Here is a 27,283-nt window from a genome sequence, read left to right as displayed (position 1 = left end):
ATACAAATATTAGTAAAAAGAAGATTTCATTCTCTAATGAAGCCAACACATAAAAGAAAGCTGAAAATCAGCAGATGAGGAGACAAAAAGTACATAATGGGAAGTTGGGCTTGTTAAAGAAGTCCAGAGGAGGAACCTAGGGAGGAATGAACTATGGCTTACCTTGGTGACCTCTTTAAATAGAGGTGTTAGGAGAGGACACAAGATTGAGAAATATTTCCAATGTGTCAGTTCTAGGACAGGAGTGAGGCTTTATTTAAGATACTTATGGTAGAAGAGGTCCACTGTGCATCCTGTAGAGGAATGTCATCATATCTCATGGCACAATTATATTTCATTTACATTCATATTCCATAATTTATTTAGTCATTTTCTATTAAGCAAACATTCCCTTTAGCTTCTCATTCTTTGCCATTACAAAAAAAGCTACAAATATTTTGTACATGAACTCTTTTCTTTGATCTCATTGGGGTATAGACCTAGTAGTGGTGTCAGAGGATATATACACTTTTTGGCAGCTTTGAGGGCATAGTTCCAAATGGTATTTCAGAATAGCTAGACCAATTCAGTTCTACCAGAAGTATTTTGATGTGCTTGTTTTTCTTGAAGCCCTCCCACATTTATCATTTTCCTTTTTCTTTATCCTTCTCAATTGATAGGTATGAGATAGAACTTTAGAGTTGCTTTCTATTTAATTATTTGGATTTTTTTCAAATATCTGTTGAATAGTTTGAATTTTTTCCTTTAAAAATTACCTGATCATATCTTTGACTATTTATCAGTTGGAGAATGGATCCATTTCTTATAAATTTGAATCAGTTCCATATATATCTTGGAAAAGAGACCCTTATTAGAAAAATTTACTGCAAGGATTTCCCTCTCCCTCCCCCAGTTAACAGTTACTCTTCTAAGGTTAATTGCCTTCAATATACATGCTTTTTACATTTTTATTTTATTTTTTTCAATTAATGAAAATCCATCTTCTGTTTCTGCCAGCTCCCCTCCTCTCGTTGAAAAAGAAACCCTTGTTAATAAATATGCATAGTCAAGCCAAACAAATTACCCACATTGGCCATATCTAATCAACATCCTGCTTTTATCATCTTTCTTTTAAGAGGTAGATCACAAATCTCGTCATGAGTTTTCCAGAATTGTGTCACTGAGGTGATTAGAATTTCCCTATATCCTCTTTATAAAGAAGAGGGTGATGAGAGAGAAGCATACTCAGCACTGATGCTCTAGTTTAATGCATGTATTAAACAAAAATGTTGAACAAAGCAATATTGGTGACTTACGTTGTCTCTGTGCTACAGGCTAGAAGGCATATATTTTGAAGTGGTCTCTCTACAAAATAGCTTTTGCTGTATGCTTTTAAAAAGTAAGAAAATGAAGATGAAAAGAAATGTTGTGATATTATGTTTAATGATTAGTTATAATGACTGTCATTACATTCTGCTCAGAATGGTTGAGATGCCTCTAAGGCTTTTTCTATGCCACCAATATCTTGCTTCTGAGAAGCTTATTAGTTCATATGTGGATCAAAATGTTCAGTGGGGGGGGGGGAGGAGGCAAAGCATTTAAAGAAATGATTTGAAGAGTCCTGTTTTGGATAGTTGGTTAATAGATATATATCATACAAAGTTGCTTTTACATAAAACCCAACTTTCAAACATCAACAGGAAGGAGAGACAGTGAAGTTCCCATTAACTGACAATGCCCAATTGGAAAGAGAGCAATATATAGTTTTTTGAAAATCCAAGAAGAAACTCATACTATTTATTTACTTTATTTTGCCATCAAAGAACTTAGTTGATGTTGGCAGTAATGCAGAGTGACAAAACAGCAAATGGTAGCAAAGGCATCGCAAGTCAGTAGAAGCTCTGAGCAAAGTCTAGGACTTTTTATGGCTGAAGTAGCCTAAAAAAATGAGATTTGGCTTAAAAGAGAAAAATGAATACCAAATTAGAGGCTAAATATTATTTATGCTATCTTGACAGTTGCATGTTACATTTTCATTTTTAAAAATGACCTTGATTACATGTTTTCACTACTTTGATACATATTTGTGGAAAACCTAGCTAGTTAGTTCATTCAGCTAAATCCAAGAGCTTCACCTAGTGATAGCAACCTAAATTCTCCGTCTGAGGAAATCATTTTGTAAAACTATTTTAAAAACCATTCTGTCTTCAAAATGTATTTTAAATTATCAGAAAGGGAGGAAGAATAAGTTGGCTCCTTTTAAAAGAGCATCTAGCAAGCAGCAGCTTTGAAACTGCATTTGTAAGAAGGTAGGTAACATAATGTCAAATTTACATTTTAATACTTCAAAAAATGTGATTCTATTGGTGTATATCCATCCAGCAATGCAGATTGTACCTTCTTCTTACTTAATTGACTATTTCTTAAATTGCTGTAGCCAAAGGAAGCATCCTCTTGGGAGCCAGCTTTTTAATGGTAAACCTCTAAATTTAGTTAGACCCATCATAGGGGTCCATATTCAAGGCATCTCTCATTTTGTAGGATCTCCTAGAGTTTATGCATTGTTTCTATAGTCTCAAAGAACCTAGGACCACCTCTATATCAAGGGGCATAAGAATAGGACTTTAGTGGTGGAAAATGCAGGATTTTAGTTAAATAAGTTCTTCAGTGTGAATCATCTATTCATTAGAAAGGAGGAAGGATCCTTGAGGAATAAGAAACTGAGAGAGAGACTATAGGGAGCTTCCTGTCTCAGTAACATAGTCACCCAGGTAACCAAGTCCTGATTGGAAGGTGAGAAACACAGCCTATATTGGTTCCATGTTCTTTGGGGTCTTTCAGTTCTGATTGTGAAAGGAGCAGGAACTGAGAGAAAGAAGCAGTTAGTGGAGAAAACGTGTGCAGTGGGCTAAGTTGCTGGATAAGTAACTAGAGAGCATCATCTCAGTTAACACAGCAGGGAGAAAGCTTCTGGGAAGGCGTTTGATTCCGTATTCTGATAAGATGAGCAGCTTGTTGATGGCTGTGGGCAGGCTCAGGTAGCTATAGACAGACCATAGCTAGAGCTTTTTGAAAGTTTTAAAGAGTTTTCGGAGAGGATAAAGGAGAAAATCAGAAGTAAGTTAACCCTTTATGGTTTGACTTTCTGTATATTAACAGAATCTAAAGTTAAACATTTAAACATAAAGTTAAACATATGGAATGGAAATTCCAAGAGAAAAGTAAATTTCTTTTCATTGTTTTATTAGCATTTATTTTTGTCAGTGTGATCTACCAGCCCTAATTTGTTATTCTGCACTTACATATGCACATACATTTTCAGATGGTATTTGGTCATTTTATTTATTTATTTTATGTGACTTGATTATTATGTCTATATATTTACTAGTTACATAAAATCTTAAATTCTTTTTTGTTGTTAAGAATAATTCTACAAAATTCAAATACATCATTTCATGAAAAAGTCCTATTTTTCTTTATGCATGGTGGATCTGAAAAAGCAGTTCTTTTATTCACACAAAATAAAACCTTATAGTGTATTCCTGGAATGTGGCTTAGATTCAACTTTGTGAGAGGCTCACAATTCACATTCTTTCACATTTCACTGGTTCTTTTGGAGACTAACTGGCCAGTACCAACCTTGATTTTTGGCCTTTTCTTGTTCCTCCTGCAGGGTCCTCCTTTCTTCCTCATTGTAGATGAAGTGACTGTAGATGTTGAATCTTACTTCATTTCCTCCATGTTTGGCAAGCATTTTGCCTTCCCAGTAAATCTTAAATATTTTAATTTGAATTTTAAGAATGGAATTTTGCTGGAGAGTTCTGAATAAATATTAAATGAATGAACATGAAAAAGGTTAAATGCATTAATGGTTATAAAATTCAAGCATCCTCACCCCACAAAAAAGACTATAAATGAAGCACAATACTACAAAAGAAATTTAAAGATATTTATGCATACAATTATATTAAAATTAAAATATTTAGATATTTTGTATCGATATTGTTTATTTAGAGGGATGACTTCTCCATTATCTTTAATGACAGCCTTGCTGCTGTGGTTTCTTCATACATACAGAGTTTCTGCCATTTGATAGGATGGTTAGAGGAATCAGCTGGCATTAGGGATTAGTGAACAATGATTAATGGAGAAGGAGGGAGTCAGCAAAACCAAGCCTTGAAAATTGGGGCAGATCAAGAACAATAGAGTCCTGGTTCAAAAATCAAAGTCAGAAATCTATAAGATAATAGATTGAGAAGATAAAGCAGGAAAATGTGGCCTGAGTTTGGGAACAATAGGCCTAAAGTGAGGGAGTTATGCTCACAGAGCTAGGTTAAGGAAGCAACAAACCAGAAACAACAGGTGCAATGAGAGAGAGACAAAAATAAAGAGAGAGAGGAGACAGAGGAGGAAGGAGGGAAATAGAGGAGATGCAAGGGAGAGAGAGAGAGAGAACATTAAATAAGCATTTATTTGCCAAGACAATGTACTAAGCCCTGGAGATATGAAAAACAAAACAGGACCTGTTCACTAGGAGCTTTCATTCTAATAGGAGAAAACAAAACATAGAAGGGAGCTTGAAGCAAGAGGGTTTGTTTAAAAAGAATGATGTCAGGAGTTCCAGGGGCATAGTTTAGAAATGGTGCCCTGTAGAGGCAAGATTCCCGTTATCCCCGAAGGCTAGCAACATAGATTTTTAAAGTTCTGATGATTTCTTTTTTTTAATGTAATTTTATTGATTATTTAAGAAAAATTTTCCATGGTTACATGATTCATGTTCTTTCCCTTCCCTTCCTCTCACTCTCCCCCCAACAGCCAATGTGCAATTCCACTGGGTTTTACATGTAGTTCTGATGATTTCTGAAGGAATAATATTTAGACCTTTAATGGTACTACATTGTTCCTAGTTTTTTTCCTTTTAAAATTTCCTTTTTATTGTATTCCTATGTTTGTTTACCCTATTTTGTGCTATTATATCTTTGTTACTATTTTAATAGAGAATGAAATTTTAATAGGAAAAATCTTGTTGAAGTATGAGATATTTTGAATTTTAGCTGGTCTGTCTTATAGTAAAAAAACTTATGAGAAACCGCTACCCTTGACTGATAGAATCATGGTGGAATCTATTGAAATTAGAAGCATAGTTTAAGGAAGGAAGGTAATGAATAAATATTTGGGGAGCATATTTTGCAATTTTAGTTTGTTTCAATACTGGCATATTGCTAGAAGGAAATACCCTCAATAGTGCAATACTTAAAAATAGAATTATTAAAATACTTCAGATATTTCAAATTAATAGGTGTTGTTTATAAAAACACTATGAAACCAAACTTTTCCTGAAATATTCACATTTCACTTTGAAATTGGATTCAAAAGGAAATTGATGTTTCAAATAGATTTGTGTTGGATCTGGAGGACAAAGCCTGACCTTAGTAGATACATTTGAAATTATATATATATCTCACTGAAGCCTGTGCATGCATATACCATCCCATGTCTCCCCATTCAGTAAGACTCTTATCTATCTGCTCTTTAAGTTTTCACAGAAAATTTACTCATTGTGCTAGGGACCTTTTTCAAGAAATTCTAAAATCATGAAGCTGCTATTGGGAGTGTATAGGCTACCCATTAGTTATCCTTCACCTCTATCATTGACTGTCCATTCTTGGAATGCACATTTCTGTAATGTCCTTTGGGCCACTTCTCCTTTGAATTCCTCATTTGAAGTATGTTACAGTGTGTTCCTTTTTACCATATGCCTCTTCATTGCTGACCTTCAACTTCTTGCAAAAGCATGTTTGTTCCCATTTAATTTTGGGAGGATATTTGATGTGTGATTTCATTCATTTGGGAACTCTTTATGAGGCATTCAGATGGGTACCTACTCTGCAACTTTGAGGGTTTTTTTTAAAAGTTTATTGATATGTTTTATTTTTACATTACAAACATTATACATGACTCTACTCTGAGAAGTCTTTTGTCACAAAGTAAAATTAACTATATAATGATCAAGCCTGAAAATGCATGCAGCATTCTGCATCTGTAGAACAACTCCTACCACTTCTCTATTTAAAATTTAATAGCAAGCTATTTATTTCCCTCTCTACTTTCTATCACCTTAGGGGAAAAAAGAGAAAAGAAAAAAATCATTGGAATAAATAATATTGATGTTATAAATTGTTCTGGTCCTGCTTACTTCACTTTTTATCAGTGCATATAATTCTTTCAGTATCTCTTTGAAATAATTTATTTCCTCATTTCTTGGAGCACAGCAGTATTCTATTATATTTACATGCCATTCAGCCATTCCTCAATTGATAGGCATCCCTTTAGTTTTCAGGTTTTTTTGCCACCAGGAAAAGAACCATTGTAAATATTTTTGTATAAATAAGAGCCTTTCCTTTTCTTTGTTCTTTTTCAGGTTTAGGCCCAGTGGTGTAGTTTCAGTAGTGATATAGCTGAGTGAAAGGACATGTACTGTTTAACATCTTTTTATGAATCACTTTCCAGAATGATTGTATCCACTCATAGACCAACCAATAATACATTAATGCATTAATGCATCTATTTTCCCATAGCCCTTTCAACATTTGTCATTTTCTTTTTTTGTCATCTTTGCCAGTCTGATGGGTATGAGGAAGACTTTCAGAATTACTCTAATTTACATTTCTCTAATTAGTAGTGATTTTGAACTTTTTTAAATGTAGATATAGATAGCCAGAGTTTCTTTCCTTGAGAACTACCTGTTCATATCCTTAGACCATTTGCCAATTGAAGAATAGTTCTTAGTCTTATAAATTTGAATTTGTTCCTTATATATCTTGGAAGTTAGTCCTTTATTAGAAAAAAAAAAACCATTACAAAGATTTTTTTTTCCCAGTTAATTTTAATCCTTTTCATCTTGGCCCTATTTTATGCAGGCAGCTAAGTAGTACTTTAAATAGTGTTGAACCAAGAGTCAAGAGGAATTGAATTCAAATCTGGTCTCAGATTCTTACTAGCTATGTGACTTTGGGCAATTTGTTTAACTTATGTCTGTCTCAGTTTCCTTAGCTTCAAAATGGAAATAATAATACCTATCATCCAGGATTGTTTTGAGAACAAAATGGGATAATAGCTGTTAAATGCTTTGCAAACCTTAAAGCACGATATAAGCATTATCTTTGATCAGCTACAGCAGTGGCATCATTATTAGATTTGCTTTTGCAAAGACTTTAATTTTTCATAGTCAAATGTATCCATTTTATCTTCTGAAAATCTTCTCTATCCCTTGCTTATCATGAGCTTTTCTTCCTTTAGTAGATCTGATGGTAATTTCCCCCACATACTTCTAATTTGTTTAAGAAGCAACCTTATCTTTAGTCCATTTATCCATTTGGAGCTTATCTTGGGGTTAGGTGTGACATAATTCTTCCATGCTACCATCCAGATGACCCAACCTTTTGTGTCAGGTAAGGAGTCCTTATCTTAGTAGGTGGGGTATTTATGTTTATGGGATGCTTGGTACTAGATACATTTTCTCCTATCAGTTCTATATCTAATCTATTTCAGTGATTGAGATCTGTCTGTTGTAGCCAGCACCAGGTCTTAGAGAATTGTCTGTGGTCCTGATGTTGTGAGTTTTCCATTGTTTATCTCTCAGATTTTAGGGCCTCAACTTGGGTCTTCCTGCCTCTGTGGCCAATTTTCTCTCCACAAGGTCCCTTAGATACCAAATTCAATAACCTTTTCTCAAGCTTCACCTTTCTTTACTTCTCTCCAGTGTTTGGCACTGTTGTTCAGCTCCTTGGTATTCTTCTTTTTTCTAGGTTCTCTCCTGGTTCTCTCCCTTTACCTGTCTCACTGTTCTTTGTCTGCTTTGCTGAATCTTCATTTATATCATGCTGTATAGCAGTTGGGGTTCCCTAGATATTTGTCCTAGGTTCTCTTTTCTCCCTCTATACTGTTTCACTCAGTGAGATAATCAGGTCCCATATCTTTAGTAATCATCTCTATATAGATAACTCTAAGATCTACTTGTCCAGCCCTCATCTCTCACTTGAACTAGTCTCACATTTCCAATTGCCTTGTTGTGTTGCCTCCACCATATCTTCTCTCTGTGCTTTCCCACATCTTTGTTGTTTCCTCTAATAGCACATTCAGAATAGTTATGTTAAGACTCTTAATATTTTGTCATAAAAATCAGTGCTATTTTCCATCTTCATCCTCCTTCCTGTTCCTTCATTGACTTTGCTTATCTGGATCTCTCACCAAATTCCCTTCAACCTTTTTTCCCCTCCCCTTCTCTTACTTTTGATTGAGCAGATTATGCTCACAATCTTCTACCCTCCTTTTTCTAAGGAGTTTAAATTCCAGTTTAATGTATCTCTCAACTGCAAACTCTCCCTTCTTGAAAGCATGGAAAAAAAAAAGAAAACTAATTTACAATAGTTATTACATTTTGTTACTTCAGTAGTTAATTAGCAGTGAGCTGGGACCATATTTTTTGTGTGTACATCTTTAGAATTTGTTGGTGCATTGACTTTATGATAATGAAAAGTGAGTCAACAAAGGTCATAGGTTTCATTCTTGTCTATTTCATCAAAACCACTGAAACAAAAAAAAAAGAGAAAATGCTTAATCTAGTATTTGGGGCAATCTTAAGTACTAAATCAGATCAACTTAAAAAAGCTGGTTTAGCTAACTAAAGAATTCTCTCTAGGAGAAAAATTTGTACAGTCAAAAAGTATTAATTTATAGATTGTATACCAACATGGCCTAATTGGAGTCATTTTCCCTAAAAACAAGTTAGCCTGGTAATTTTAGCCAAGAATTCCAAGTCTCACTTCACAGCTATGGGCCTGACTTACTCTATATTTGACTAGACCAATAAGGTTTTCACTTGTGACAAGTTAGAGAGATATTCCATTAAGGAGTTATGAAAAAGCTGTGTTCCTTGACCTATCAAATGACACTGATAAGCTGAGTGATATTTATTTCTATTTTGTGAAAGATCAGTTCTCTCATCCTTGTATGTTTTCCCTACCCTGATGCAAACTCCAGTTCCTTTCTGGGCTGTTTTGTGGATTGTTGTGGACTCCCTAACCCCATTGCCAAAAAAATTTGATCATGAACTTTTCTAACTTAGTTAGCTTGGTCTTTAAATGAAGCCTTTATCACTTTAAGCCTTTTTGCCTTGGTGTATAGTATGTGTTAAAATGTATACTTTGTTGGCAAAGCCTTTGAGAACCCTAAGATTACTCTCATGGCATGATGGGGCTTTGGAATAAGACTTTAGTGGAAGAAAAGAAGCCTGGATCTATTCACTTTCTTCCCTATCCATGTCCTAGCAGCCCTCTTTGACACTACTCTTAGGATTTAAAAAAAATTTTAATGATAGCAGGTAAAATGCTTTGAGCCATTAAGTCTTTATTTTTAAAAGTGGTGAAAGATGTTTCATATGACCCAAACCATTAAAACATTAAAAGGGAAATGGTTCATCTAAACTTAGTTGTGGTAAAAGAGGTTTAAATAGCTTTTATACTTTCCCTTCATTTTTCTTTTAGGTATGGCCTCACATGTGCAAGTTTTCTCCCCTCACACCCTTCAATCAAGTGCCTTCTGTAGTGTGAAGAAACTTAAAGTGGAACCAAGTTCCAACTGGGATATGACCGGGTACGGCACACACAGTAAAGTCTACAGCCAGAGCAAAAACGTACAGCCCTCACAACCAGCCGCCACTACTGTCAGCACCTCCCTGCAAATCCCCAACCCCAGCCTACCTTACGAGCAGACCATCATCTTTCCAGGAAGCACTGGGCACATCGTAGTAACATCTGCAAGTAGCACTTCTGTCTCTGGGCAAGCCCTCGGGGGACCACACAACCTGATGCGTCGAAGCACTGTGAGCCTTCTTGACACCTACCAAAAATGTGGACTCAAGCGTAAGAGTGAGGAGATTGAAAACACAAGTAGCGTGCAGATCATTGAAGAACACCCACCCATGATTCAAAATAATGCCAGTGGGGCCACTGTAGCCACTGCCACCACATCTACTGCCACCTCCAAAAATAGTGGCTCCAATAGTGAAGGTGATTATCAGCTAGTCCAGCATGAGGTCCTTTGCTCCATGACTAACACATATGAGGTCTTAGAGTTCCTTGGTCGAGGAACATTTGGACAAGTGGTCAAGTGCTGGAAACGTGGCACCAATGAAATTGTGGCTATCAAAATCTTAAAGAACCACCCATCTTATGCCCGGCAGGGTCAGATCGAAGTGAGCATCCTGGCCCGCCTGAGTACTGAGAGTGCAGATGACTACAACTTTGTCCGAGCTTATGAGTGCTTCCAACATAAAAACCACACCTGCTTGGTTTTTGAAATGTTAGAACAGAACCTCTATGATTTCCTGAAGCAGAACAAGTTTAGCCCCTTGCCCCTCAAATACATCCGCCCTGTCCTCCAGCAGGTAGCCACGGCCCTGATGAAGTTAAAGAGTTTGGGTCTCATCCACGCAGACCTCAAGCCAGAGAACATTATGCTGGTTGATCCATCCAGACAGCCATACAGGGTCAAGGTCATCGATTTTGGTTCAGCTAGCCATGTGTCAAAGGCTGTGTGTTCTACTTACCTTCAGTCCAGATATTACAGGTAAGAAAAACAGGCAGCCATGCAGTGGCTGTTTACTGAATGCCTGCCATGTATCAGCTCACAGTGCTGAGTGCATGTGCGGTCAGTGTATGATAAATGTCAGATAAGTATTCAGACACTAAGTATTACGGGCTTTCAGAAGAAAAAGAGTTCTCTGGAGACTAGGGTGCTTAGCAAAGGCTTTACAAAGAAGGTTTGTTTTTCTTTGCCTCCTCAGTGACGAGCAGGGATTCGGATAGGTGGAGGGTGAAGTGGTAGTCTGGTTAAGGCAGTGGAGAAGCAAAATCACCAAGATGGGAGATAGTGAATTGACCAGCTTTGTGGTGGAAGGTGGAAGTTTGTGTGAGTGAGTAATGGGAGATAAGGTTGAAAAGAGGGTGGGATCAAATTGTGGAGGGCCTCCGGTATAGACTAAGTAGTTTGGCATTGGAGAGCCATTTATAGTGTTAGTGGAAGGGAATTACATGATGAAAGTGGTGTATTGGGATAATAAATCTGGTAGAAATGTACTAAGTGGATTAAATCAGAGAAAGCCAGAGTCAGGAGTTCTAGCTATGAAGCTACTAATAATAGACAGATAGACAGATAGATAATGCCTACATATATACATATGTTTGAGCGTATTATGCATGAGGCATTGTGCTAAGAGCTTGGCAAATCTTATCTCATTTGATCCTCACAACAACCCTGAGAGGAAAATGCTGTTATCCCCATTTTATGAGGAAACTGAGACAAACAGAGGTGTTAGTGCCTTGCCCAGGGCCACACAGTTAGTAAGTTTTATATCAAAAAAAAAAAATCAAAAAGTAAGGTAAAGAGAACCTGGACTGTAAGTAGAAACAGTGGGAATGGATAAGAAGAAATAAGACAGAGATACTTTTTTTTTTAAAAAAAGCACTGATTAGCTATGACAAGGAGAGCTAATTTTTAAGGTTTTCAGCCTAGGTAACTAGGAGAATGGCCATACTCTTAACAGAAACAGAAAGTCAGAAGGGAGCAGATATTTTTCAAGGAACGTGATAAGTTGAGTCTTTTACATTTGAAGTATCAGGGAAATGTTTGGTGATATTAGATCTCAGGTCAGAAGACAATACTGGAGACAATACTGGAGTTATAAATTTCCACATAAAACAAGATAAGTGTTGAAAATGTAAGAGTTAATTAATTCTTTAGTGGATAAAATAGAGAAAAACATTGAGAGAAACCTGGAAAAGGAAGAGAAGGAATGGGAAAAAAATTTAGGGGAAGTAAAAAAGTCAAGGAAAATGAGAATAATCATGAAAAAAATACTGGATTTGTTAATTATCTTGTCATTGGTGACTTTTGTAAGTATAATTTTGATAGAATAGTGGGGATAGAAATCAAATTTCATAAAGAGGATGGAAAGGAAATAAAAACAGCAGATACAGATCACTAATTTAAGAAATTTGGCAATGAAAGGAATCAGAAATAAGACAGAGACTAGGAGAGGGGTAGTGTGGAGAGGTTTGGAGTGTGTGTGTGTGTGTGTGTGTGTGTGTGTGTGATATGAACTAGGCCTGGGAACATTTGAAAGAAGCTTCTGAAGCCAGTGGAATGAGAAATACTGAAAGTGCTAGACAGAGAAAAATTAAGGAAGCAAGAACCTAGATGGAATGGGAAAGATAAGGGGGAAAAAACTATAGGCAAAGAATTTCACTTTAGATAGGAGACCTGTTCCTCAGATGAGAAAAACTGAAGAGCAACAGACCTTAGCTAGTACTTTCAGGCTAAAATGAGGGGACTCATGCTATCTTGACTTAGAGGGATCAGCTGCTGAGGCCCAAAGGAATTGGCAAGCCAGCCCTTGAGGACATACTTAATATTATATTAGTAAATTGGTTATTTGACTTCCACACTCAAACCAAGAGCATTAGAGGTGTTTTTCTTTTTACTGAGACATTCCAGTATTTTTAAGTAGATAGCAAGGTAAATGGAGGGAAATCATGTCAGATAGACTTAAATCTCTGTAATATAGGAGGTGGGATCTTGGATCTTCTGTTGAGATTAACCTGGGAAATGAAATGATGTGGATAGTCATTCAGTTGATAAAACATTTTTAAGTACCTACTATGGATTAGCCACAGACATTTTAAGTACTTACTATGTATTAGCCACTATACTGAACTTAGAGGATATAAAGAAAGGCAAGAGGTAGTCTCTGCTCTCAAGGAACTCAGTCAAAGAGGAAAAAAAGGAAACAACATTCAAACAACTGTGTACAAACAAATAATCAGCAGAAGGAAAGGCATTAGCATGAGGTGATATTAGGAAAGCCTTCCTATAGAGGTGGGATTTTATTTAATTTTATTTTTTAAACCCTCATCTTCTGTCTTAGAATCAATACTGTGTATTGGTTCCAGAAGAGTAGTGTCTAGGCAATTGGGGGTTAAATAACTTGGCCAGGGTCACACAGCTAGAAGTGTCTGAGGCCACATTTGAAAGCCCTCCAATCTCTGAGCCACCTAGTTGCCTCCTATAAGGAGAATTTAAGAATTTAGGGATTTTAGCTGGAATATGAAGGAAGCCAGGGAAGCCAGGAGGGGGAGATAAGAAAAGAGAGCATTTTAGGCATGTGAAAATGCTCATAAGTCTTTAGACATAGTGTCTTGAGTGAGAAACAGAAAGAGGACAGTGTAACTGGATCTTACTGTATGGAGGGAACAGGGTGTAAGGTATAAGAAGACTCAAAAGGCAAGAAGGAGCCAGGTTCTGAAAGGTTTTGTATGTTAGAGAATTTTATATTTGATCCTGGCAGTGATAAGAAGCCTGTGGAGTTTATTGAGCAAGGGGGAAGACATGGTCAGACCTATATTTTAGGAAGCTCACAGTTGAGTAGAGGGTTTACCGGAGTGGGATGAGATTTGTGGCAAGGAGACCAATCAGCAGGCTATTTTGTCAGCTATGATGAGAACCCACAATAAGGTGGTGGCAATGTCAGAAAAGAGGAAGTGGCATAATGGGGAAAATGTTACAGAGTAAAAACAACAAACTTTGGCAATATATTGGCTATGGGTGTGGAGAGGAGCATGAAAGAGAGTGAGAAGTCAAGGTTGACTTCTAGTTTCTACACCTGCGTGACTGGGAAGATAGTGGTATTAGAGAAGTTAGGGAAAGGAGATTGAAGAGAAAGATAATGATCTCAGTTTTGGGCATGTTGAGGTTAAGATTTCTGTTGACAATCCAGTAGGCAGTTGGAGATTCTGTGGATGTCAGATGAAGAGGAGAGTAATAATGGTGTTTTTCTCATTGGTCTGGAAGAGACAAGGACTTAGAAAGATGCCAGTTCTCCTTTGCGCATTGGTTTGGAAGGAGTAAGAACAGTGAGGCTAAAATGGAAGAGCAAAATGAAGAAATACAATGTTTAAAGGAAGCCAGGTTTCAATTATTAGGAAAATGAGATAGGAAAGAACTGATAAAAACTTGAGAATAAAGAGGACTTTGCCTGAAAGGAATTAGGGAAGAAACAGATGAGAGCTAGCGTGATGCTACAATACTCTAGAATGAGAATCTGGAAGGTGTTAACATTGTGGTGGGATTTGTGTTGGGAATAGTAGGAAGGGGTAAGAGAGAGGACAGGATGCCTTAGAATATACAGGAGATAGAGTCACTACAGTAGAATATATTGCTTCCATTTGGAAGGTGTCTGGCACTTGTTTAAAAAAAAGATGTATTATGTATCATCAGTGGGTTAACACCTTTAAGAGGGTGAAAGCCTCAGGCTCACTTTCACTACAAGTATGTTGTTAATGATATTGTTTTATATTTAGATTGTAAATTCAGCACTCAAAGAGTTGTTAATTCCTTTTGATTGTTTTGTTTGTAATTAAGGTACAATGCCAGCCCGTTAAAAATAATGCCTAAGTTATGACCATTTTTTGTCAATATGGTTAAGCTTCAGTCATAAAGATATTATTAATTGAAAAATATGAATACTGAGTATTCTCAAATATCCAGTTCCCTTTCAAATAAAACAAAAATCAGTTCCTTTAAAACAGTTAAAACAATTGCAGCAAAATTAAAGAACATATTTGAAAATATTTTCCCCAATTTTATATAAAGAAAAATGTTTTAACATGTATTTTTTTAACTTTTCCTTTTTTTTTTCCATTACAAGCACAAACAATTTTTGACAATTGTTTTCTGATATTTTTTAATTTAGATTCTCTCCTATTCCCTTCCCTCCTCATCTCCCAGGGGGTAAATAGTCTGATATAGATTATACCAGTGCTTTCAAACAACACATATTTCCATATTGCCTATGCTTTTACAGAAGACATATATCACAGTACAATAAAAGACTCAGGCAGGAAATAAAGTGGAAGATGATCTGCAGTCAGACTCTTAACAGTTCCTTCTTTGGCTGTGGATAGCATTTTTCATCATGAGTCCCTTGTAGATATGTGGGAAACTTTTAATTGATCATTGTACAACATTTCTTTTACTGTATTCAGTGTTCTCCTGGTTCTGCTCACTTCATTTTGTATCAGTTCATTTAAGTCTTTCCAAGTTTAATAGCATTCTGCTATAACCATACACCACAATTTGTTTAGCCATTCCCAATTGATGGACATCTCCCAATTTCCAATTCTTTGTCACTACAAAAAGAGCTGCTATAAATATTTCATACACATAGGTCCTTTTCTCTTTTTTTCCCCCTTAAGGGATTCAAATTTTGCAGTGGTATTTCTGGGTCAGAGTATGCACAGTTTCATAGCCCTAGAGGCACAGAAGAACAGCAAATTTAAAAGATGAAACTCATGGAGAACAAGATTTAAAGACATGAATACCTAGGTATAATTTGGCACCTTAATCTGCTTGATCATATTTTCACTAGGAATTGAAGTCCAAGTCCCTACAGTGTCTTTCATAGCTATGATTATAACTTTTTCAGAGCCTCTCTCTTGTATAAGTAGAGGGTTGGTTGGGAGCAGGGGTAGGGTGGAGAAGATGCCACCTGAATCTCCACTAATAAAGGAAGCAGTCAGACATGGGAGATATTTAAGGAGTAGAAAGGCAAATTCATTTTTTTCCTTTGGCATTCTTTCTCGAGACTTCTAATTTTTCTCTATGCCAGTAGTCTCCAGATGTTTTTGGTCATGCGTCTGATCAGCACATTTTGTGTCTTCATCCCCAGTATCTACGAACTTATTTATAAAATATTTAGTACTATTATACTAGTGGTTTTGGACATTATAAAACTTATTAAAAAATTAAGATGGAATTAGGCAAATGAGGTAAATATTTGATCCTAGAGTCAATAAGGAACCAGTAGAGTTTACTGAGAAGGGAAGGAACATGGTTTGAATGTGATTCAGGTAAGTCCCTTTGGCAGCTCTGTGGAGGATGGATTGAAGTGGGAAGATGCCTGAAGTAGGAAGATCAAATAGATGACTATTGATGCAGTCCGAATGAGGAATGACTCTGTATTCTGACCCTCTGACTGATCTTATCCTCTCCCTTTTGTGCTCTAGCTAGAGCCCACATTTTGGAGACCACTGTCATGCCACAATAAACAAAGAGTATTACACTCAATTCAGCAAACACATTAAGTGCTTTTTATGTTGCAAGGTATTGTGTGAGACATGGGTGATGCAAAGATGAAGTTTAAGTTTCTGTTCACAGAGAGCTTAGAAATCTAACTCATTCCAAACTGAAGGGCAACTAAGTATTCAAAGTGAATAATTCATTAAAGCTTGTTATGCAAGGTTGGAAGCTTCATACTTCTGCACCCATTTCCCTAGTAGATGGGTTTTAGTTTAACTTCAACAATATGAGACCTTACAAAAGAGACTCTTAAAGATGGAAAAATTGTATTCTTATCCAGCCCTATCAAGTATATTCTTCACGAATCATCATAAAGAAGTGACCTAAAAGTGTCATTCCTGGTTTATCCTCTAGAATGGTTGCAGCAAATGTGATGGCCTGGTTTGTAGTTTTTTATAAAATAAAAGATACTTTTTGGCATTATCTCCTTTTCTTATTTGATCTTACTTTGTACTTGCTACTATTTTAATTGGTAGGGAAACAAGGTATTATCTGATGTTCCCATTACCTAATTATGTCTTTGAGTTGTTGAACCTTACAATTAATTTAGGGAGCAAAGAAGAAGGGTAGTGGGGAAGAGAAAGATGGGAGTGGGAGGGTCTGGCACATGATGTGGGATGCCCTTTCAAGTTTTAACATGTTTTGCAGTGGGTCTACTTATCACTTTGGTCTAGGATTGCAGAGATCCTTTCTTTCTGTATATTCCCAGAGATAAAAGGCCCTTCCAAACTACTTGTCATTTTCTAATAAGTCATCATTTCTATAGAACAGTGATGGTGAACCTTTTAGAGATGGAGTGCTAAGCCCCTCCCCCACCCCATCCCCAGACTGAGTGACATGCCCCACCCCTTGCTCCCACCCACATCACTGCCTTACCCCAGACAGGGAAGGGAGGAAGTGCTCCCATTGGGCTGCTGGGCAGAGGGGTGGGGGATGAGAGGTGCCTGTGGAGACAGGGAGGGGAGTGGCCCAAGCACTCTGCTCCCCTCCAGCTATGGGCCACACTGTGAACTCTGCTCCCCTCTAGCTATGGGCCATGCTGTGAGCTGTGCTCCCCTTAGAAACCTAGATCCTCTCCAACCTCACCATGGGAATCACTTTTGCTACAGACTCAACAGGCTGCCATCTGTGCTACACCCTCATACAGTATATGAGATGCACTGCCCCCCTTCGTCCTGATCCCAGAACCTTACCCCAGACAGGGGAGGGAGGAAGCACTCCCATTGACTGCTAGGTAGGCAGAGGGGTGGGGGAAATGAGGAATGTTCTCAAGCACATGGAGAGGGGGAGGAGAACAGTTCCACCCTGAATCCCTCTGGTTTTCTGCGTGCTCTTTTTGGCATGTGTGCTGTAAGTTCACCATCATGGCTCTAGAGCTTAGATTAGGCCTCACAACTTGGGAATCCAAGGGTAAAAGAGAGACAAAGGAGTTAATTTGAATTTTTAAGCAAAAGGGCATTATAATAATATGGTACAACATGATATGTATATTGTATATATAAATGTGTGTATAACACTTTTTAACACAGGTATTTTCTTTTATTTGAATCATCTCATACAAAAGGCATATAGGAGTTGGTTGATGCAGTTACTTCCTTAGAATCCTTACATATTTTAGCAGCTTCAAGAAGAACCATATTATTATAATGCCCCTTTGCTTAAAAACCCAAGTTATGGGTTTTTGTTCAGTACTTCATATATTGAGGTATGTTGCATTGATGAGGAGTGCCCCTGTAGACATATGGCAAGGATCTAGAGAAAGCACCCATTATACCCTACCAATGAAGATCTACTTTATAACATCTTCCAAAAGGGACTAGCCTCTGACTGAATATCTCCCTGGGTGGCATTAATTACCCCCAAATAATAGCTGATTCAGTTTTTGGAAAGTATTAGTTCTTGGAATGTTCTTTCTTACATCACACTGAAATCTGCCTCATTATGACTTCTAATCTTTGCCCTCTGAAATGTTGCTCCATAAGCCATGTAGAATATCTGATTCTTCTTCAATTAAACACCCTAGACCAGGGGTCCCCAAACTTTTTACACAGGGGACCAGTTCACTGTCCCTCAAACCGTTGCAAGCCCAGACTATAAAAAAAACTATGAACAAATCTGTATACCACTGGCTGTAATGGGCCTGTCACACTTTGCACAGGCCCATTACCGTCACCACCATACCGGGCAGCAGTATTTACAGTGCGGAATCCCCTCCCCCAGATCGCCGTTCACCAAGCTGACATCTTCCATTGTGCAGCCACATAATCCTTTGCGCGGCGCCTCGTTCTCCTTCAGTTACTCTCAGAACAAGGCACTACGCAAAGGATTATGCCACCGGAAGTAGTGCTGTACATGAGTGATGCTGTGCTTTGCAGCACTGCCACATACAGTGCTCCTCTCACTGACCACCAGTGAAAGAGGTGCCCATTCTGGAAGTGCAGTGGGGGCTGGATAAATGGCCTCAGGGGGCCGCATGTGGCCTGCAGACTGTAGTTTGGGAACCCCTGCCCTCAAGTCATAGAATCCCCAAATTTCTGAGTTGGATGAGCCAGGCTTTAGAGGCCATTTATTTCAATAATGGTCATTCAGCCTTCATTCCAAAACTTTCAATGAATTTGATGGCTCTAATTTTTAGGAAGTTTTCCTTATATCAGGCCTGTTGCCTTTTACTTGTTGTTCCTACTTCTGCTCTCTGATACCAAACAGAATTAGACCACTTAATGTAGTTTGTCTATGACATTCTCTCTCAGTTTCAGCACAGGCTGTCTCCCGAAGATGGAATGCTGTCCTTCCTTGCCATCTCTTGGAACTTCTGGTTTCTTTCCAGGAAATGGAATAAAATTTAATTCATGCTCCTACCTGTTACTGTTTCCAATGCTTAACTCTTCATTTGGATCTACAAGCAGATTATGATTTTTCAGATTAAGCTGCCATTTTTCTGACTTGGGCCTTCCTGCCTCCTTTTTGCCCCAAGGGAGGGATTTGGAAGGAAGATAAGAAACAGGATTCCAGAATTATTGGTGGTAGCCCGGCCCTGGAAGGGGCATGGCAAGTATAGTGAACAAAAAACATTTTAGATTGCCTATGTTGATCTAATTTTGTGAAATGAGGGCCAGTATCAGAGGCCCTTATAGAAATTTCTTCAGCACTTACTTTGAACCCCAAAAATTCAACCAACCTTGGGGCATTAATGGTGGCAAATCATAACTATGTGCCTGTATAGTTTATAATAGCCAATAGTTACCAATACCTTCCAAAATGCCTGATGATAACATGCTGCTTTTCCAGCAGTGGTTTAAACTAGAGACTAGGTTTTTTTGTTTGATGACAAGCACTTGTCATGGTGGACATGCATCCCACAATTATGCCTAAAATGGGAGAGCATGAGACCCCAAAATTGTTACATTAGAAACTCATTCCAGATTGTCGCTACCACAATCTTTCTTCCTAGGAAAGTATATGGATTCAGCTAAGTAGAAAAGGTTCAGTCTTATTTCCCTTCTCAGAACATTGAATTTTATGCATCATACAATACTCTGTAATTTTCTTCTTCCTTTGAGTGGTTCCTTCCCCTAGACAAAAATCAAATCTTAGTAGAGCTGGCTCAAGAGATCACATTGATACTCAGGTTCCTGTTATATACATTCTCTAGCTTTCTTCCTAGTTGTCTCCTTAGATGTTTTACATTTAACCTAAAAGTCAATAGACACATTCTAGCTCTCTCCTTGCTCCCAGTAGTAATGGTATTTCTAGTTTCACAAACCTATAAAGTTTACATTTGCATTTGGCTTGGGGTAAAGGGCATTACTTTAACTAACATTAAAAGTTGGTCTGGTGGGAGGAGGCAGCTGGGTGGCTCAGTGAATTGAGAGCCAGACTTAGAGATGGGAGAGTTTGGGTTCAACTCTGGCTGCAGACACTTCCTAGCTATGTGACCCTGGGCAAGTCACTCAACCTAGCCCTTATTGCCCTTCTGCCTTGGGACAAACACATAGTATTGATTCTAAGACAGAAGGTAAGAGTTAAAAAAAAAAGTCTAGAAATCCAGCTATAGTTTCTCTTTAGAGTTTCAGCCCCACACCACCCACTGCTTATTGGACATTTCAAATTGGATATTCCATTTACATCTCAAACTCAACAGGTCCAAAACAGAATTCATTATTTTTCTTCCTAAAAAATTTTCTTTTACCACAGGGGTACCAGTATTCTTTAAGGAACTCAGATTTGTAACTTCCATGTTATCCTCAGTCTCTCACTCCTCCTCACCCCACATATTATTGCTTAGTTTTGTTGTTTCTCTAAAATTTCTTTAGCATCCATTCCTTTTTACTGTTCACTGCCACTCCCTTAGTTCAAACTCTCATCACCTTCCTACCTGAACTACAGTAATAACCTCTTAATTGGTCTCTGCAATTCAAGTCTCTCCCTTCTCTAAGCCAACCTTCTCACAGCTGCCAAAGTGATGTTTTTTAAGTCTAGGTCTGACCATATCAATCTCCTGCTCAGTAAATTCCAGTGGCTCACTATTGCTTCTAAGATAAACTATAAACTCATCTTTGGCTTCATAACCTGGTCCTAACTTATCATTCATGCCTCATTGGACAGACTCCATTACTTGCCTTCCTACACACTCCAGTCCATCCAAACTGAGCCTGTCTTTGGAATTGACTCCATACAGCACTGTCTCTCTCATCATCTTCCATGCTTGGAACAAATTCTATCCTAATCTGTAACTTCATTTCTTTCAAGACTCAGCTCAACAACCACTTTCTACTCAAAGCTTTCCCTGATCTTCCCAACTGAGAGTATCCATCCTTCCTACAATCTTCTACTTAACTACATTGTATTTATATTGTTTTAAAATTTTTATTTTGTATGTACTTGCATATGTATGTATTCTCTCCCCTGATGGAGTTAGCTTCTTGGGGACAGGTATTATTTCATTAGGAGACAGAAGTCATTGGAATTAAGAGGAGTTAAGAAAATAGCTTTCTATAGAAGTAGGATTTTAGTTGGAACATAAACGGAGCTATGGAGGTTGGTAGTTGAAGCATAAGATGGGTAGCATTCCAGGAATGAGGAAGAGAAAGCCAGAAAAAATGCCCAGAGCTGAGAGATGGAGTATTTTGTTCATGGAACAGCCAAGAGTCCAGTATCACTGGATCAAAAAGTACTTATCAAGGAGTGAGAAGCTGGAAAGGTAGGATGGGGCTAGGTTATAAATGCCCAAAAAGTCTTTTATATTTGCTCCTGGGGGCAACAGTAATCCTTTGGATTTTTTGTGGGGTAGAGAGTGTCATGATCAGACCTGGGAAAAATCACTTTAGAGGTTGAATGGAGGTTGAATTGCAGTGGGGAGAGAATTGAGGCAGGCAGATCCACCAGCCAGCCATTGCAGTAATCAGTGCATGAGGTGATGAGGTCCTGCACCAGAAGAATGGCAGTGTTAAAAGAGAGAAGGGCTTACATTCAGAGAGATATTTCAAAGCTAAGATCAACAGGCTACCCTCATAGAACCCACTCTCTAGTTAGAGGGATTTGGAACATGCACAATTAATTGTAATGCAGTGTAAAACTTGGTGAATGCACGCAGACAAGGTGCTATGTAAAGAGCCAATGGGAAAATATCTTTAGTGATGACTGAGTTGAGGTAAACAGAAATTGGTGTTAAGACTATTTCACTTTACTTTTTGGTATTTGAGTCTAAATTAAATTGTAGCTATTCTATTGTAATAAATTTGGTCATGAGAGACACATACCAGTTACTACTTTGAAGAATTTATGCCAGTTTGAGATATGAGGAGTAGGGATGGAGTGTTATACCATGGGTCCATTTTCATTACCAGACTTTAGCCCCTGAGAGGGAATATACCAGTTCTTTCACTCCATAGGGTCTGTTTCTCCTCCCTTTGTCATTCTATCAACGTACTCAATTCATCTTATTTTCAGTTATTTGCTTGCAGCCCTGTTTATCTAAATGTGAACCATTTTGTTCCCATTTCCTCCATCCTGATGGCATAAAAAGGAAATATTATGTAAAGTGATCTGGCTTTACAATGCTCTGCCCGGAGGTGGATGAAAAACAAGATGAGATGGCAAGGGAAAGAAAGGCTTTCCTCAGAGTGATGATCACCATTAGAATCTTAACTCTTCTATATTATAAGATGTGCCTTTGTTACTATAGTTTCTGGTTTGGAAAACTGAGGCTGCTTCTTTGGCACTACCTTTGGAGACTGTCAGAGTGCCATAGTAATACTTTGTATGACATTGAAAAGGTACTCAAGTCTAATAGGGAAAAAAGTCATTGCTATCACTTTTAACATTACCAAAAGTTCTGCTCTAATTCCCACCTGGAGTGGGAAAGTAACCCTGGGTTCTTACAAGTTATTCTAACTGTGTAAACTCTTAAAAAAACAACAAACCCTTACCTTTTGCCTGTCTTAGAATCAATACTAATTCTATGGCAACACAGTAGTAAGGGCTAGGTGATTGGGCTTATGTGATTTGCCCAGGGCCAAGTGTCTGAGGTGAAATTTGAACCCAGGTCCTCCCAATTCAAGACCTGGCTCTCTATCCACAGTACTACATAGTTGCCTCTACCTGTGTAAACTATTAACAGGTTCTACCAATTTGGAAACCTTTGAGTATAGATCCAGTGAAAATATAGTGTGTCTGCTAATCTAGGGCCGTCCTAGCTAGGCTGAGAGAGGCACATCACTGTTAGCCGCAAGATGATTCACTTTTTGGTTCACATGGAGCAGACACTCTAACTACAGAATAGGTGCCTAGCATGAGCTTAATCAGCCAAGGCCTGAGGAAACCAAACTACTGGCCTGGACTCTCTGCCATCCCCCTCAACTCCCCAGAGTTCTGACACTTAGAACTTTTGTTACCTTTGTGACCTTGGCGAAATCACTTAATCTGCCTGGGCCTCAGTTTCTTTTACTGTAAAATGAAGAAATTGGATTAGATGAACTTCCTGCTTTATAGTAACGATCTCATGATCCTTGATTCACCCTGACCTCCCCGGGCATAGAAAGGGAGAGGTCCCAACCAACTGGCCTCTATGAGTAGCAAATCTGCACTTCCTGCTTCCCCAGTCTCAGTGATTCAGTCACCATCTCCTAGAATGAAAGCCCCCATATTCTGTTAACCTCTCTACATACACTTCTCCCCAACTAGCTCAATCCTGCTGTTCTCCATTCCTTTCCTCCTTTGCCTTTCCTTTCCATTGAGTCTTCTGAAACTAAGAGCATGAAATTGTAAGACCAATGGCCAAAGACCAACTTTTTTTTATATGATTTGAACTTGTTTTCATTAGCACCAACTAGGTTAGAACTGACTAACCCAGAACTAGAATTCCATAAAATTCTAATGTATGATCAGGGAACATACCCCAAATAAAAAAGGCTGCTAAAAGGCTAAAAATACAAATAGGCTCATGAAGGATTTAGATATTCATGGATTAAAGATCTATAAATGGCTATTAAGGGGTAGTTAGGCATGGCTTTGAAGGGAGCTTTGACAGCAGTAGCATTGTAGGAGTAGTTTTTTTAATCTATTTGTCCTTGCTCCTGATGGAGGCAGAAAAAGAGTTGCTGGTTTACCCTTCAGAAGAGGCTTATTAAATGAAATATTCCACCCACTGACAGTCTCAGACTCCTAGGGAGATGGTAAAAGTTATAAATATATGAAAGCTTTTAGGCTTGCAATTACTTTTCTGGGTAGAAGCAATAAATAAATAAATATAAATAAGTAAATAAAAGTGTAATCTGGGCATTATGTTGTTAGGTTATCTGAGATTCTGCATTACATGTCTCTAGGGCCCAGAGCTACCAGATGAAAGAAGTCTAAATGAAAAATTTCATAGGAAAAAATAATCAAAGTGGAAAGCTGTCAGTGTGGGTATTTGAGAGTGTGTATCTTTACCAATATATTCAAGTATGCTCCCACTGGTCCAGGCAAATGAAGGCATATGCATACCCAAACATACATAGGTACATATATAGTGGTCTGGAGAATCATACATAGAAACAGATACACACATCACCTCATAGAAATATACCCCTATGCAAATGTGCCTACTTAAGTTCACATATTCATGTGTCTATCCTTATATTTATACTTAACATGTCTAAGCTTCAGTTTCTTTATCTATAAAATGGGAGAATTGGATTAGATGGTCTCAAAAGTGCCTTCAGGTTCTGACTTCCATCTATACAAAATAGGACTGTAGCTCTAGAAACATACCCACGGATTCTGGCACCCATTGGCTTGCTGAATGGGAGAACATTTGCTAGGAGATGCCCTGGCAGGTGTTCTCTCTGTGTGCACTGCCCTTGGCTTTTATGTTCTATACCTGGATCATTGTCCTAAATCAGTAGCACAGGAAAGTGCTAGAACTTCTGGGCCTCATGGCTTTTTCAGAGGGAAGCTTCTCCAAACTGTGGTTAGGTGCAGGGGTGCAGGCAAGGAACCAACTCATAGCAGCTCTCTGGAGCTTAGTGTTAAGTTTTCATTTTGAGTATATATACTTTGGAAATCAGGAAATACTACACATCAGGGCTTGATTTATTATTTTGTTTAGACTTACGATGTCTAAGAGATGGAATAATGCAGATTAAACTTAAAAGTGTGTTGTATATGCACTTTTTTCCTATGGAGAACAGGTTGTGAAACATGTTAACAGTTATCAGTTGTTAACACCCTGATGGGCACAGGCCAGGCTGAAACTCCCTGGTATTAACTGTTCTCCAAATGACACCCACTATGAGATACTCTTGGTCATACAGAGACACATAGGAACATCTGAGTGTGGACACACTGAAATGATTTCACTGAGTGGGTAGATGGTGGGAGGGACAAGGGCTTAAAGTGGTAGAGAAGAGACAAATGAATAACAGAGAAGAGACATCATGCCAAGAATCTGGCTTAGATCCAGAAGATTTTGCTTTGAGTCTGTCCCTCCACTTTCTGTTGATGGGACTGTGGGTCCTTTCACCCTAAGTGTCAGTTTGATTATCTCTAACCTAGAAATAAGGCCATGTGTTGTATTGTGAGAAAATCACTTTATAAACCCTTAAAAATTTTATAAATGTTGAGCTATCATTCATTCTGATGTTATTTTTGTTGAATACTTTTTTTAAAAAACCCTTACCTTCCATCTTAGAATCAGTACTGTGTATTAGTTCCAAGGCAGAAGACTGGTAAGGGCTAGGCAATGGGGGTCAAGTGACTTGTCCAGGGTCATACAGCTAGGAAGTGTCTGAGGTCATATTTGAACCCAGGACCTCCCATCTCTAGGCCTGGCTCCCAATCCACTGAGCTACCCAGCTGCCTCCTGTTGGATAGTTTTTTTAACCCTTCTCTTCCATCGTGGAATCAACACTGTGTATTGGTTCCAAGACAGAAGACTGCTAAGGGCTAGGCAATGGGGGTCAAGTGACTTGCCCAGGGTCACACAGCTGGGAAGTGTCTGAGGTCATATTTGAACCCAGGACCTCCCATTTCTAGGCCTCGTTTTCATTCCTCCGAGTCACCTGTGTTCCTTATTTTTTCACATTATCTGCATCCATTGTAGAATTACTGCTTGACTTTGGAACGTAGAAACCACCTGCCCTGGCTCCTCTCTCATGGATCCAAAAGCATCCTTTATTTAGAGCACCGAGCGCTACCGGGGAGCGAGGCGGCCATTAAACTTTCCCATTCACAGCGGGCATGGGCGCCCCGGGAGCCATCTTCCCTCCGCCTCCTCTTGGCACTTGGAACGGATTGTTCCTGAGGTGCCGGAGGCAGGCCGACTTCGGTGGTGAAGGAGAGAAGGCGCGGGGTGGCTGGCCTGTGAACAGGCTCTCTTGGGGATGGTGCCTCCTGGCTTCTTTCTGCAAAGTAAGGAGAGGCGTGGAGGTCGCTGGAAAACGCTGGCAGCTCCCCTCATCCTTCCAGGCAGGGGTCGCGCTTCCGAGGGGACGCTGGTCATCGGGAAGGCTCCGAGCCGCCGGCTCTCCTGGGGCCCCGACTTGGAGACCGCTCTGGCCGCGGCCGGGGTGGGAATGGTAATCCGAGTTCATAGCTAAAGGTCAGAGGGGATCATCGGGTTTGCGCCCCGCCGGGGAGCCGGCTGTTTATCGGTGAGTGGGTGCAGGTGTGTGCGCACGCGCACAGGGGGGCGTCTGTGGGCGTGTCCCCAGAACCCGTTTGTGGAAAGGGGGAAGGGCCATGACGGAAGAGTTAGGGTGGACCCCGAGATGGGGTCAGGCACTGCTTCGGTTACGGCAGACTTGGTGTGTCTTTCCTTGTAGTCCTCCTCCCCTCTCCAGACCCGGCACCCGAGGCTGCTCACCTTTGTGCTCCGATGTCCCCCACGCTCATCCACCTTCCCAAGGCTTTTCTCTTTCACACATCCCCGGAAACACTCACAACGTCCATGTTGGTGTCCAGAATCGAGCAGGGCACCATCTCCTTCACGGCATGCCACCTGTCCCCACCCCGGCCTTGTATCCCACATTCGGGGCATTTGCACCTGCTCCGTCCAGAAGCAGCTAAAAGGGCTTCCAAATAGACCTAGAACCTGGAGTCCAGTCTGGGCCTGTGGTTCCTTGGGCACTGGGCATACCCAGTGGAGGACCCTTCTTCTAACAAGGCAGCTTCACACCTTCTTTGTACTTTTTTGAGTCCCAGATAGTTGGCTAGAACACCGAGAGGTTAAGTGTCTTTCCCAGAGTCCCCAAGCCAGCCCATAGCAGACGTAGGACTTGAACTCAGGTCTTCCTGAGCTCTGAGGCCAGCGCAGTATCCTCTAGATATATATCAAGTCACGGAAGTTAACCAAGGATCTCTGGATTGTACAACATATCTTCTTAGACTCAAATAAAACCTGAATTTTTCTTCAGAAGAAATTAGACAAAGGCAAGATTTGAACTTAAAACCTCGAGGGCCAGACGTACCTGACATAACCTAGAAACTATCAGCTACCTGGAGGCACAAAACTAAATAGATAGTCTAGAACTGTTCCCTTTAATTTAATGTCTAACGAACTCTTGGAGATGGAAGGGGAAAAATATGGGAGAAAGATAACCTCCAGAATCCGGAAGGGATAGGACCTGGGGCT

The 27,283-nt window shown here is 39.1% G+C and overlaps 1 protein-coding gene across 9 annotated transcripts in view; it reads left to right on the top strand.

The window, feature by feature from the left end:
- HIPK2 (homeodomain interacting protein kinase 2) overlaps positions 1–27,283 on the top strand; it is a 261,143-nt gene that overhangs the window by 69,849 nt on the left and 164,011 nt on the right. For 8 of the 9 annotated variants that reach the window (XM_056799788.1, XM_056799787.1, XM_056799780.1 and 5 more), the window contains one exon: positions 9,525–10,608. In XM_056799788.1, the coding sequence (XP_056655766.1) occupies positions 9,525–10,608 (1,084 nt within the window). Of the gene's footprint in view, positions 1–2,649; positions 3,097–9,524; positions 10,609–27,283 lie in introns of those variants that run through there. The other variant, XM_056799786.1, reaches the window with a different exon arrangement.

The sequence above is a fragment of the Monodelphis domestica genome, chromosome 5 (genome assembly GCF_027887165.1).
Source record: "Monodelphis domestica isolate mMonDom1 chromosome 5, mMonDom1.pri, whole genome shotgun sequence".
Classification (NCBI taxonomy): domain Eukaryota; kingdom Metazoa; phylum Chordata; class Mammalia; order Didelphimorphia; family Didelphidae; genus Monodelphis; species Monodelphis domestica.
Note: the sequence above shows the minus strand (reverse complement) of the source record. Positions and strands in the feature narration are given on the sequence as shown.